Source organism: Lissotriton helveticus, chromosome 3_2 (assembly GCF_964261635.1).
Source record: "Lissotriton helveticus chromosome 3_2, aLisHel1.1, whole genome shotgun sequence".
NCBI classification, from domain to species: Eukaryota; Metazoa; Chordata; class Amphibia; order Caudata; family Salamandridae; genus Lissotriton; species Lissotriton helveticus.
Window position 1 is genome coordinate 235,443,084 of NC_136062.1, and position 13,075 is coordinate 235,456,158.

General features: G+C 44.9%; 1 protein-coding gene across 2 annotated transcripts in view; it reads right to left on the reverse strand.

Moving 5' to 3' along the window:
* Positions 1-13,075, reverse strand: part of NEIL1 (nei like DNA glycosylase 1) — a 206,312-nt gene that overhangs the window by 4,246 nt on the left and 188,991 nt on the right. For both annotated transcript variants that reach the window (XM_078685101.1, XM_078685100.1), the window contains exon 9: positions 3,890-4,745. In XM_078685101.1, the coding sequence (XP_078541227.1) occupies positions 3,890-4,745 (856 nt within the window). The remainder of the gene's footprint in view (positions 1-3,889; positions 4,746-13,075) is intronic.

Genomic DNA, 13,075 nt, shown 5'->3' on the forward strand with positions numbered 1-13,075 from the left:
TGCAGCTGCGCATCCTCTAAAATGGTTGCCAGCACTTCGCCAACCAGCCAGCATCTCTTCTGACGTGGAGAAGTCACTTTCCTAGAACCTGCAGGCACTATCCGCAACGACCGGTTCACTGGTCTGCTGACCACAGAGTCCACCGATGCAGCAGCCGCCCAGGAGGAGGTCAGATCTCTCCACCAAGTTTGGAGATGCAGGCTCCCAGGAGCCGCCCTGCACCAAAACCTGATCCCTCAGAGGCTAACGACTGCTATAATCGTTGGCTTGAGGACTCACTGGACCAGATCCTACCCAAGGTTGAGCTTTCTCATCGCATCGGAGCAAATAAAAAAGCCTGGTACACCCCAGAGCTCAGAACTCTTAAACAACTCTGTAAACAGAAGGAGAGGCTCTGGAGAAAAGACTATCAAGGAACTAGTAAGGATATTTATAGGACTGCTCTTCGCAACTATAAAAAACTGATTAAATCCACTCAATCCAACTATTACCAGAAAAAAATAACCGCTGCCTCTAGCTCCTCTAGGGAAATTTTTAAAATATTCAAGTCCCTAGTTACCCCACCCATTCCCACTGCTGACCTCAGTCTCGCACAAACTCGCTGCAGGGAACTAGCTAACTTCTTTACGTCAAAAATAACAGACATTTATTCCACTTTCCACGATACGCCAGGGATATCAGTATCACCCCCTAGTCTGGAGATAAACCTTCTTGAGACTTTTCCTCCTCTTGACTGCCCTGAGGTTCAATCACTTCTGCGCAACCTGAAATCAGGTTCACCAGTTGATGTAGCACCCCCCACCATGCTCAACCTGGTTGCCGATGTTGTGGCCCCGGTGATTAATTAATGCTTCACTCGCAGCTGGGGCAGTCCCCCTCTACTGGAAACATGCAAGAGTAAAAGCATTACTAAAAAAAAACAACCTCAATCCTGATGAGTGGGCTAACTACCGCCCTATTTCTCTGCTGCCCACAATTAGCAAACTGACTGAAAAGTATGTCAATTCTCTGCTTTCCACCCATCTAGAAAGCCATAATTTATTGCATTCCACCCACACTGGTTTCAGATGCAAACAAGGAACCGAAACGGCTCTGGTGGGAGTCATTGAGGAAGCGAGAAGGATTGTAGATGAAGGTAGTTGTGCAGCCATATTATTATTAGACCTCAGCGCGGCCTTTGACACCGTTAATAACCCTATTCTGATTCAAAGGATGGGTGATGTGGGTGTCACTGGGACCGCGCCGAAATGGCTGCAATCCTTTCTCTCGGACCGCACATTCTCTGTGTTTGAGGATGACATCTCTTCCCCGCCTGCGCATCTTCGCTGTGGCATTCCCCAGGGTTCATCCCTCAGCCCTACATTATTTAATATCTACATGAGGCCTTTGGCTGAGGTGGTGTTACCCTGGGGAGTGCAACTAGTGACGTATGCTGACGACACGCAGCTCATTATCACCCTTTCTGATCAGTTGTCATCCTATGATAAACTTTCCTCTTGCCTTGGCAAGGTTCGTGAGTGGATGGATGCCTCCTTCCTGAAACTCAACGGAACAAAGACGGAGATCATGATGTTGGGGCATGATGCTCCATCCACGGTAGACGGATGGTGGCCTACCTCCCTGGGTCACCCCCCTTCTCCCAAGAAGAAAATTAAAAGTTTAGGGGTCTGGTTAGATCCGGCTCTCAACTTTTTGGCACAAGCGCAGAAGGTCGCAGCGACTTGTTTTGCCTTGATGAGATCTTTCAGAAAAATCATGGAATTGCTTCCGTTCGAGGCAAGGAGGATTTTAGTCCAGGCCCTGATTGTAACACGCCTGGACTACGCTAATGCAGTATACTTGGGAGCACCGCTAGGGACACTCAGGGTCCTTCAGACGGTACAGAATTGTGCTGCCCGGATGCTCCTAAAGATTCCACGTAGAACGTCCGCCAGACCAGCACTCCGACAACTCCATTGGTTACCAATACAACAAAGGATCGAATTTAAGGCGAGGACTATGGTTCACAAAGCCTTGACCAGGACAGGTTCTGGTCTAATTCAACCTCTGTTCTGCCCCTATCAAACCAATAGGACCCTGAGATCTAGTAGTAAGAACTTTCTGGCAGTCCCAAGAATAAGGAGAACCCGTATGGGCGGCAGACGTCTTTCTGTCCAAGCAGCTAAACTTTGGAACAATCTGCCGGACCCTATTCGGATGGAAGAGAACCATCTTAGGTTTAGAAAAATGTTAAAAACCTTCCTATTTCTTTAATCTCTCGGGTGATGAATTGGTTCACTGCAGCGCTGGGATGCCTCCGGGTAACCACGCGCTATAGAAATGAGTATTCATTCATTCATACTGGATCCGCTTGCAGCAACCAAGGCTTGTTCAGCATCTAGCCTACACAACAAGACCGACGTACTGACATGGGGCATCAGCTTCAGAAAGGCCATCATTGAGAGTGGCCCTGCTGTCCTGTTTTGTCCCCGTCTCCAGGTCAACCTAAAAAGTGAGAGCCACCGACGCCATCAACACTCTGGATAAAACACATCTGCAGCCGTGCTCTACAGTCCGAGCCTACCGATGGTACGCCCTTGCCCAAAAGACCCTCAAAAACCGAGCCTCCCTTTGTGTTCTAATGGACTTGTCCCCAAGTCACCACTTGCAGCCTTTTTCTTGTTACAGGTTATCCATAGACTTCAGCGGTAGCGTTCGTAGAGGTGCGACCAGCACCTCAGTACCCGGACACACCAAGGCAGATAAACCAAAACTGCTGGTGGTTCTTAGGACTTTGGCCCATACATACCTTAAGTCCAGAAGAACAACCCTGTAACTCGATTGCAAGTACCCCTATGCAGTGTATGTTTCTCCCATTGGATAACATTACCACTTTCGAGGCGCATGCCTCAAATCTGACAGATGCATTATATGTGATTCTAAACATGGGTAACTCAAAAGTACTTACCTAATCTCGTAGATCTTGGTGCTTAAATGAATACAAAAATCTATGTTATTTTTTTAAATTGGTGTTGGATTTCCTTATTGAGTTTGTGTCTCATTTATTGATACTGTGTGTGCAACAAATGTTAACACTCTCCTCTGATAAGCCTAAGGCTGCTGGACCACACTACCACAAAGAGAGCACCCTTGGGATTGTTACAGCAAGAGCCTGTACACTAGTAAGGGATACCTGTACTCTCTGCACAGTGCACCTCATGTTGGTACGCTATATAGAGAGCCAGCTTCCTACACCCCCTGAAGCAAAAGTGAAAAGCACAAACTTCCAACCTGAACTGAAGACTCGCATCTGCCACTTATGATTTAAAATGACGCTTCTACAGAAGTATATTAATTTTGCATACACATGTAATGTGTTGAACTGGGTGCTAAGGAAAGGGGCAAAATTCAATACACTGGGAGGTTTGATTTTGAGCACACGTGTACACCGGAAAATTAAATGGGACAAGTGATGTTATTTGCTGTAACTGCCTATTTTCTGTGTACCCTTGTCTAATGAAGTACCTTTCAGCATGTTAGCTGTAACCCTCTGTGAAAGCACCTTGAGAAGTTCTGAAAATTCTCCATCTCGACTCAGAGATTAACGAGATCCGTTTCCTAGCACTGCTGCTGCAACCATAGGTACATCATCTTTACCTTGCCACACTCTGTAGCTCAGGGTCTGGGCACAGTTTAGTTTTCTATATGCTTACTTTGCAGTAAGGTCTCATTGTTTGAGTGCCAACACTCCTATGACCCATCCGCATATTGCTTAATACCCTCTTGTCTTATGGACATTAACTAGAATCTGTTAATCATCACAACGTACAACAAAAATGTGCAGCTTCAATAACTGAAAGCACTGCCCAGAGCAGAAGGGGCATACGGAGATGCAGCATGACAATCTTACCTGCCCTCTTTCGTGCGCTGGCTTTGGATTTCCTCCCTTTGACAAGGGACGAATTCTCACTGTCGTCAGTGAGTGGAGCCAGCTGGGCATCATTCTTCAGCTGCTGCGTCCCCCCATCTGGCAGTGGTAAATCCTTTAAAGAGATTTCATTGATTGGTGCAGTTTCTTCTTCCTTCTTTGGTTTACAAGCATTTGGTTCTATGAAATCCTCAGTAGAGGCTTCAGTGAGGGAAACTGGCTCTCCTTTCTTCTTCAGTTGCCGTCCTCGCCCCTTCGGAGCCCGGGATACCTTTGGAGCGGTTTCAGAGAGCGGTGCATACATGCCCTGCTTCTTTGGTGTTATCCCTATTTCCTGTTGGGAATTCTTAGCAGGTTCTTCAGTAAGTGGAGCTTGCTCTCCTTCCTTTTTCAGTTGCCTCCTTCTCCCCTTTTGCATCTGGGAATCTTTTGGAAGATATCCGATGAGTGGAGTAGACCCTTCTTCCTTCTTCAGCTGTCGTGATCTTTTCTCATGCTGGGAAATCTTTGAAGTCTCAACAATATGTGCAGCAGGACCTCCTCCCTTGCTAAGTTTCCGCTTTCTCACTTCTTTCACCAGTGGTGTATTCCTTGGAGAGCCTTTGACTGCATCGCTTTTTGATCCCCTCCTGGGCCGCTGAATCTTTCCTCTTTTTTGTGGAGTGACTGCGTCCTGCAGAGATCCTTTTCTCTTCCTAGCTGTAGAATTTGATCGCTTCTTTGCTCCCCCAACTGCCTTCTTTCTAACCATCTTTTTCTGCTTCTCCTCGCTTGCTCCAATGCTACCCTCTTGCATCTCACTGCTTTGCGATTTCTGCTTCCTCTTTGGGGCGGTCACCTAGAAGGCAACAGAAAAATCTTAAACCACCTCCCCTTATTGGACCGATAACCAAGATAATGTTTTGCTAACACAGGATGATTCCTGATGAGAACTGCAAAGATCGAGTGAAACTTCTTTTAAACATGTTAAGCTGTTAAGCAATGAGAAGGAATACAATTAAAATCTAACAAACTAAGAAGTTACTCACCTAAAAGATGGTACTTCACATTTGTTATGTATGGGGAGTATGCTTTCTCTCTCTGAGCAGCTCAGCTCGTGGAACAGAGGTAAGTTCATGTTGGATATAAATGAGACAGGACCCAGCAGCATAAAATGGTGGCCAGAAATGCATATGCATAACCAATATGGTCCTCATCGTAGATAGATATGGTTGATAGCTTTCGAGCCCTGGCTGGCTGCTGCAAAGTACAGTAGTAACTACCCATAAAAGAAAACTTGTTGATGGCTGGCCCCTGGAGTCCCCTTTCAACACTGTAGTACTGAAGCAGATGTGCAGGGTAGGTGTATTCTGGTGCATGGACTTCTAGATAGGCAGGAGATCTGCTTTGTAAATAGGTATGACTCGAATGTAGATGACGGACAATTTTATTGGAGGGTATGGAGCTCCTTGTGCTGTATGTGATAGTGGGGGGACTTCACTCTTGAAGGGAAAAGGATTGACATCCACCCTGAATGCACGCAAAGCCATCTATGACAAAAAACCTATGCACGGTGATGACCAGATTGACATGCATTGATATATGACTGGAGCTTCATCCGGACACGAGGGAATACTCCTGCAACTCACAGACCCATGGCAAACATAGTAGACTGGCCTGATTTCTGATATCAAGTAACAGAACAACGGATACATACAGTGTGATACCACTGCAGGTTCCTGTCTGACAACATACCTCGGTTCTGTTGTGGAGATTACGCCCAGCATATGTGCAAAGCACTGTAGGAGGGATGAGGGAGACGCTGAACACCTTATATGAGTCTAACTGGAACACATCTGCTATTAGGGAAAATGAGTGGTAGACATTTAAAGGCATCAGAGGGGGCGAGTATGTTGACAAGGCTGTCTGAATCCAACACCAACAAGACTTGCAATGACACGAAGACGCAGTGTCGACACTGTAGTCAGGAAACCCCGGAGACAGCTGTCAAGTTGAATTTGCTGGATGTGGAAAAACCCATCAAACCCATGGGAAGAATGAGACTGGCTCACACTTGGAGACAATAGACAAAGGCACCATAGAGATGGGAGAAATCTGCCAAATTGCTTGCATGGCTGCTGCACAGGGACTGCCACAGATTTTTACTTGGTTTCCACTTGGGCTGGCATCACTGACGCCCTGAGAAAATATCTGGCCACAATGTATTAACACTCACTAAGGGACCTAGTTTCCAGTTTTAGAGAGTACCTTGGCAAAACGTACGTTGCCAAAGCATCAGATGAGCAAATGGAGAATTTTGACAAAGAGCTCACAAAGGAAGAATGGCGCTCAGTGAAATGCCCTGCAATAAGACACCCAGCTGGACTGCTCACTGCCTGACTTTTATCAGACATTTGCACACCTGGCCACTGAAAAACTACTAGAAGTCTTTATAGAGTCGTTAGAGAGGGGTAAACTGCACGACACTAGAAGCAGTGATAATGATTTTCCCCAAACCGGGCACAGACCGGACACAGATGGAGTCCTAAAGGCCTCTGTTTATGATCAAAGCAGACCCTAAGCTGCTGGAGAAGGTATTGGCTAGACAACTCTGCATTGTGGTGGGCATGCTGGTGCCCGAGGAACTAAGTGGCTTTATACCTGGAAGGAGTACGACAAACAATTTTGCAGGCTCGCCCACATGGTCGTCTCCACAGAGAATATGAATATAAATGGAGACTTAATGGCCCTAGATATAGAGAAAGCTTTAGAAAACTTGGGGTGGGATCATGTTTGCAGTCCTGCAGGGCATGGGTTTTGGTCCCAATGTTAGGCGGTGTCTACAACTATTTTATGCACAGGCCATGGCTAGCATATGACTGGGAGGTGTGGTGTTGGAAGCCTACGCTATGGAGAGAGGAATCAAGCGGGGGTGCCCACTGTCATCCCTACTATTTGCACTAGCATTGGAGCCACTAGCGATCAGGCTATGTGAGGTACTGTATGACTGGGCGATAACTCTTGGAAACAAAACACATGTAGTTCCTCTGTATGCAGACTTTCAAGAGCTACAGATGTCCCTGTCAATACTCCTAGTGGAATTGGAGACATTTGGTGAGGCAATGGGCCTGTGCACCAACTGCGCTAAGTCCCTGACATTCTCCCTGGGGCAGCTTGCAACTCTTAAGAGAAGACTGCCTTCCAGATATTGGGATAATATGGGAGGCAACCATTTCAGTACTTGAGAGTTTAGGTGTCCCATAGTGCTGCCCTACAATAAGAGGGCAACATGGGTAGAATACTGAAGGAACTACATAACTCGATCGCCTTCTGGAATACACTCCCCTCATCGACCGTTTTGCACATGCAAGGAAGGTTCTCTTGCCCAGATGTCTAAACCACCTACAAAATGCTTTATGCGACATCCCAAGTTCCACCTTCAGAGAAATTGACTCCCTCCTCATATCCTTCATATGGGCTGGCAAGAGCAGCAAAGTGCGACTGGCGACCTTGAAAGCAGATAGATCCAAGGGACGACTTGGATAACCGGTCCTACAATTGTATTACTTTGAGACACAGATGCAGCATGTGTCACAATGGTACGATGAGGAAGATAACTAGGAGCGGAGATTCCTGAGATGATGTTTCAGGGAGAGATGCCCTTCTGGTGTTGCTAATGCAGGGCGGAGCAGTCAGGCACATGGCAGCTAAATGAGAGGCCGTGGTGCGAAGGGCGATCCTGCATTCTCCTTTCTCTACGTCGCTGGAGATTGGATCTGTCAGTGGCACGGTGGAAGGAGGGCGGGTGTACAGTACTTGGAGATTTGTTTATGGAGGGCTGTTTGTTATGGTGGCGGAGGCGCATCATTGTTTTGGGCTCAGACTGGGACAATTCCTGCAGTACACACGGCTGACTAAGACAATGAAAGAAGTCTTGCCAGAGTTTCTCCTGATGCCCCCACCTTGGAGAATCTCACAGAGTCAGTTCTTGCAGCGCATGCACTATCCAGGCTTGATAAGGCACTAAAAGTTGGCAGACGGAAATCACTGCTGCGGCCAGACAACACTGGGATAATAATCTGGACATGCCACTGACAAACACAGAATAAACATGGGTGTGGGTGTGGGTGTTGATGGGGAAGGAACGGGAGAAGATGCAGCTCCTGAATAATCAATGGCAATCTATTAGTGGGTGCTGTGCTGATCCACGCTCATGTCACAAATCATTTTGCTGCCATGGTTGTTAAATAAAACCTTTAGGTCATAAATAAAACCTTTTTTTTTTTTTATTTAACTTCTTGATAAATCACGTAATAAGGTTATACTCAATCAGGTGTCACAATAGTGCAGCGCTGATTGGTAGTAGGACTTCTTTACAAGGCACTTGGGATCACTATGACTTTACATTGGGTATTTTAGGAGGGCACAAATGCACTGCATTAGCTGGTGGGGAGACTAATTGCAAAGCATTAATAGGTTTGCCAACTGTGCTACAATGATAGACGGTGGACTGGCTGGTGTAGTGACTACTTCACAGCACTGGCTAGCAGAGTGACTATAGTACAGCACTGACAATTGCGGTCACTAACACACAACATTTGCTTGGAGTGGTGGCTGCTGCATTATGCTGACTGTTGAGGTAGCATCTGCACCACACTGTTTGGTCGGAGCGATAGCTTCACTATTCTGTCGAATACAGTGAGTGCTGTACCACCTTCGCCTACTTTACAACATTAACAAATGAGTCTTTACTGCACAGCACTAGCAGATGGAATGAACAGTTCTCATAAATTGCTGATATGGTGAATTTTAAAGTTTACCACATGAGTGTCACTACTACAGAACAATGTCTGACATAAATCAGAAACCGGTCCATGTGGTTACTATTACAAAGAACTGGCTACAGATTTTGGGGTTTTGAAACAAAGATTGTGAGTGGATAACAAAGAGGGCGGTATCTCTGGAATGAGATGTTCTTTCAAAGCTCCAAGCGGAGGGTAAAATAACAGAGGCTGTTGTGGCCTTGGACTGCAGTGCTGAAGAGGATCAGCAGAGGATGCTACTGCATCCCTAGGCTGAACTGCAATGTAAGAGTTGGCTTATGAGTCATATAGCAGACAGTGTTGAAGCTCTTAAATGAGGGTCCATGTCAGAGCCTAATAGGGTCTGGAGTGGCTGCACCTTTGGAGAAGGGGACAATGCCAGGTTCAAAGGGGTCTTGTCTGAAAGAGCTGCAGTACTGAATTGGTGTTCAGAGCACTGAAGCCACTCCTGGGTGCAGCAGCATGGGGCACTGCAGCTCTGAACTAAGGTGCACTTTCTGCGGTCTAAAAGTGGATCCGGGGATGAAAGGCTGAGAGGCACTGTCTAATGGGAAGGTTTAGAGATTGAACAGCAGCAGGAACTACAGCGCTAGACAGCGATGACTGTATTCGATCCTCCTCTGTGCAAGAACTTCTCTCTTCAACGAGCACCCCGAAAAGACTGCTGCTGCCCAGTTATATAACTCCTAGCAACCTGGCAGTATTTACATTTAACTTGATCGACTAAAGGACATTGTCAAAATGTTCGCCAAACAATGATCCCCCAAAATGGAGTTAAGAAGGGCCTGCCTTGTTGTCATAACACATCTGCTCCCGCTAACTGTCTTACCCCAGGTGAGCCATATACATTGTGGAGCCTATAATGGACAAAGAGGCCCTTTTGCCTTCCTTCAATATTGCTCTGACTTCAGCCTGCTTAGCATCCAAAAGTAGATCCAGGAGCACAGCAATATGAGACTACATCTGCCTATTGTATCCGTCAAGGATAGTAAAGGCATTGACTGGCTGCTAGAATAGAAAAGCCACCATGGCAAATACTCTTTTATCTATGTTACCTAGCCACCCTTCGTCCCTATCGGGAGGAGCAATACAGAGTTTTGTATGATTTTATGATCTTCATTGGGAGCTCGCATCACTACAGAATCTGCCTGTGGATGGCTAAATAGACATTGTCAAAGTGTGGTATAACTGCCCTGAATGTAGCAGGTGTTTGCATCACCTTGATCCTCTCACTCTAATGTGGAGCTATGTTGTCGGGATAGCTATGTGGCGGGTGATGGACCACCGTGTGGGATTGGCGCTCACTATTTACAGGTATGTCCAGACTAAGTGTATCCGATAGTGGTGCTCACAGGGAGGGGGAACTACACGTATTAGGGGAACTACACGTATTAGGGGATTCATATATGGAGCCCCTTTTGACACGGTCGAGTGTTTTCTTCCTGTTTCTATATGATCCTGTATGCACTTCAGCCGATTCAGATTACATACGCCAGGAGATTTCTTGCCTTATGGCATACAACTCCACACGAGTGATACCTTAGTGCTTCCTTCAATGCATGGACTTTTGTATAATACCATTATGAACCACACTATGGGTGCATTGATAATGGTTTACGGACTTATTGCATTTTTGTCCTTATTAATTTGCACCACGAAGTTATTTCCCGCACTATTGACGCGATAATGAGTGCCTTCCAGAGACACATCCCTAATATAATGGGATCAGAATGAAGACTCTAGTGTGTTAGTGAGTTAATCAGTGCAATTGGGTTCCCTCTTGGTTTCAATTAATTTATAGATCGCATTGAGCACTTTAACACACGATGTACAGTGATATTATCGTATTAACCTTATATTGGGCAAGCTGATAGGTGGAGAAATCCATTGGAGGAGTCTGGAGACTTGGAGGTGAGAATCTCTCTTCACCTCTGTACTAGCCTAGGACATAGTGTTTTTTTACAAGCACACCAATTTAGATGTTACTCTCTTTTTAGAATGTTGGGACTTCGATGACTACTTCCCACTGGCCGGGATGGGATTACAACCGGTGCAGAGGTAGGACTTCTTCATTCTTCAGTTTCTTTGACTTTGATACAGATGGGGTGAAATACGCTAAGCTCCAGGCATTTAGCTATATTAATTACTTCTGTTCACTTTTATATTTAGGTTCAAAGTGACTTGACGTTGAAACACAGGTAGGACAGCAGTCTTTTGTGTGAAATTTCAAGCACAGTTCAGAGGGGCTTGAATGATCCCCTTATTGGCACGTATTTTCACTCACTCACATGTAGAGTGATATGGATAAGTGCACAGCGTCCCACCATAGGACATCAGGATTGAGCAATAATCTTGTACAAATATGAACAATATATTAAGTTTGCATTTGGCACGATATGCTTGGAATGATTTATTCGGTATCACATGGATCTAGTTTTACAGTGGGTTACACACCTTGAATTAGTTGTTTGCTTTGGTTTCCACCACACTGAATATGCATAGTGTATGTTGCTCTCACACACTACAATTGTTTATAAATTATTTTCCAACCCTGAGGAAGTTGTGGGTAACTGTCCCAGATGACGATACATGTGTTGGCTGGACAACTAAATAAGAAAATAAAGACCAAAGAAAAAAATCTATTTAGAATTGTGTTCCATTATATGATTGTAATAGGCTGTTTATTGATTTCTATGTTGTCGGGATGACTCTGTTTTCCTTGACTTCTTAAAATCATGTAAGAAACCATCCGTCCCCTTAGTTGTCATTGGCAAAGCACATTTTAAAGCTCTTTCAATTAAAGAGTGAAAACCTACAGTGCATTGGGAGGTGAACTTATGGGCAGTTTCATAGATGGTCCTGCTATAGAAGGAATATAATCAATCCATTGCGGCCCCTTGCTTGATGGAGTATCATCCTGAAGCTCACCATCTTCATGGTAGAAGATTATCATCTTGTGGTAAAGGGTCAGACACCTCAGGCACTGAGGTTCGTGTCTTGTTTTAGATGAGGCACTTATGGCTTTAAAAGGGGTTGAGGTGTAAAAGTGCTTGGTTGTTCTGGAAAACTTGTATAATAATAACAGATAATAATCTTTAGAACTATTTTGTAAATGTGTATTTACTTATTTACAGTTCTTATATAGCGCAAGCCAGACCCAAGTGGTGTCAGGGCAATTTATATAAGGCAAAAAAGGGTGAGAAGTGCAGAACAATATTATATTAATAGAAAATTGAAAATGCATGCCTATTCAAAACTGATCCTGAGGCATTACTCTTATATGGCATAACCCAGTGGGTAACAGTACTTTAAAAGGTCAACGTCAGGTGAGTCGTGGGAAGTACAGGAATATATATTTCGGTCTTCGTGAGAGAACTCACACAAAAATTTACAAGAAGTACCAATATCTAACAACGTTTACATACCTGCAAAGTCATCCGAATAGGGAGTGAGGAGGGGAGGGGAAGTTGAGGGAGAAATAGGAATAGGAGAAATTCATCCTGGTCTGAGCCTTTAAACTTCCCCTTAAGTTGAGTCAGGTTACCAGGATGATCCAAAAGGAACCATCCGTCCCCTTAGTTGTCATTGGCAAAGCAAATTTTAAAGCTCTTTCAATTAAAGAGTGAAAACCTACAGTGCATTGGGAGGTGAACTTATGGGCAGTTTCATAGATGGTCCTGCTATAGAAGGAATATAATCAATCCATTGCGGCCCCTTGCTTGATGGAGTATCATCCTGAAGCTCACCATCTTCATGGTAGAAGATTATCATCTTGTGGTAAAGGGTCGGACACCTCAGGCACTGAGGTTCGTGTCTTGTTTTAGATGAGGCACTTATTGCTTTAAAAGGGGTTGAGGTGTAAAAGTGCTTGGTTGTTCTGGAAAACCTGTATAATAATAACAGATAATAATCTTTAGAACTATTTTGTAAATGTGTATTTACTTATTTACAGTTCTTATATAGCGCAAGCCAGACCCAAGTGGTGTCAGGGCAATTTATATAAGGCAAAAAAGGGTGAGAAGTGCAGAACAATATTATATTAATAGAAAATTGAAAATGCATGCCTATTCAAAACTGATCCTGAGGCATTACTCTTATATGGCATAACCCAGTGGGTAACAGTACTTTAAAAGGTCAACGTCAGGTGAGTCGTGGGAAGTACAGGAATATATATTTCGGTCTTCGTGAGAGAACTCACACTAAAATTTACAAGAAGTACCAATATCTAACAACGTTTACATACCTGCAAAGTCATCCGAATAGGGAGTGAGGAGGGGAGGGGAAGTTGAGGGAGAAATAGGAATAGGAGAAATTCATCCTGGTCTGAGCCTTTAAACTTCCCCTTAAGTTGAGTCAGGTTACCAGG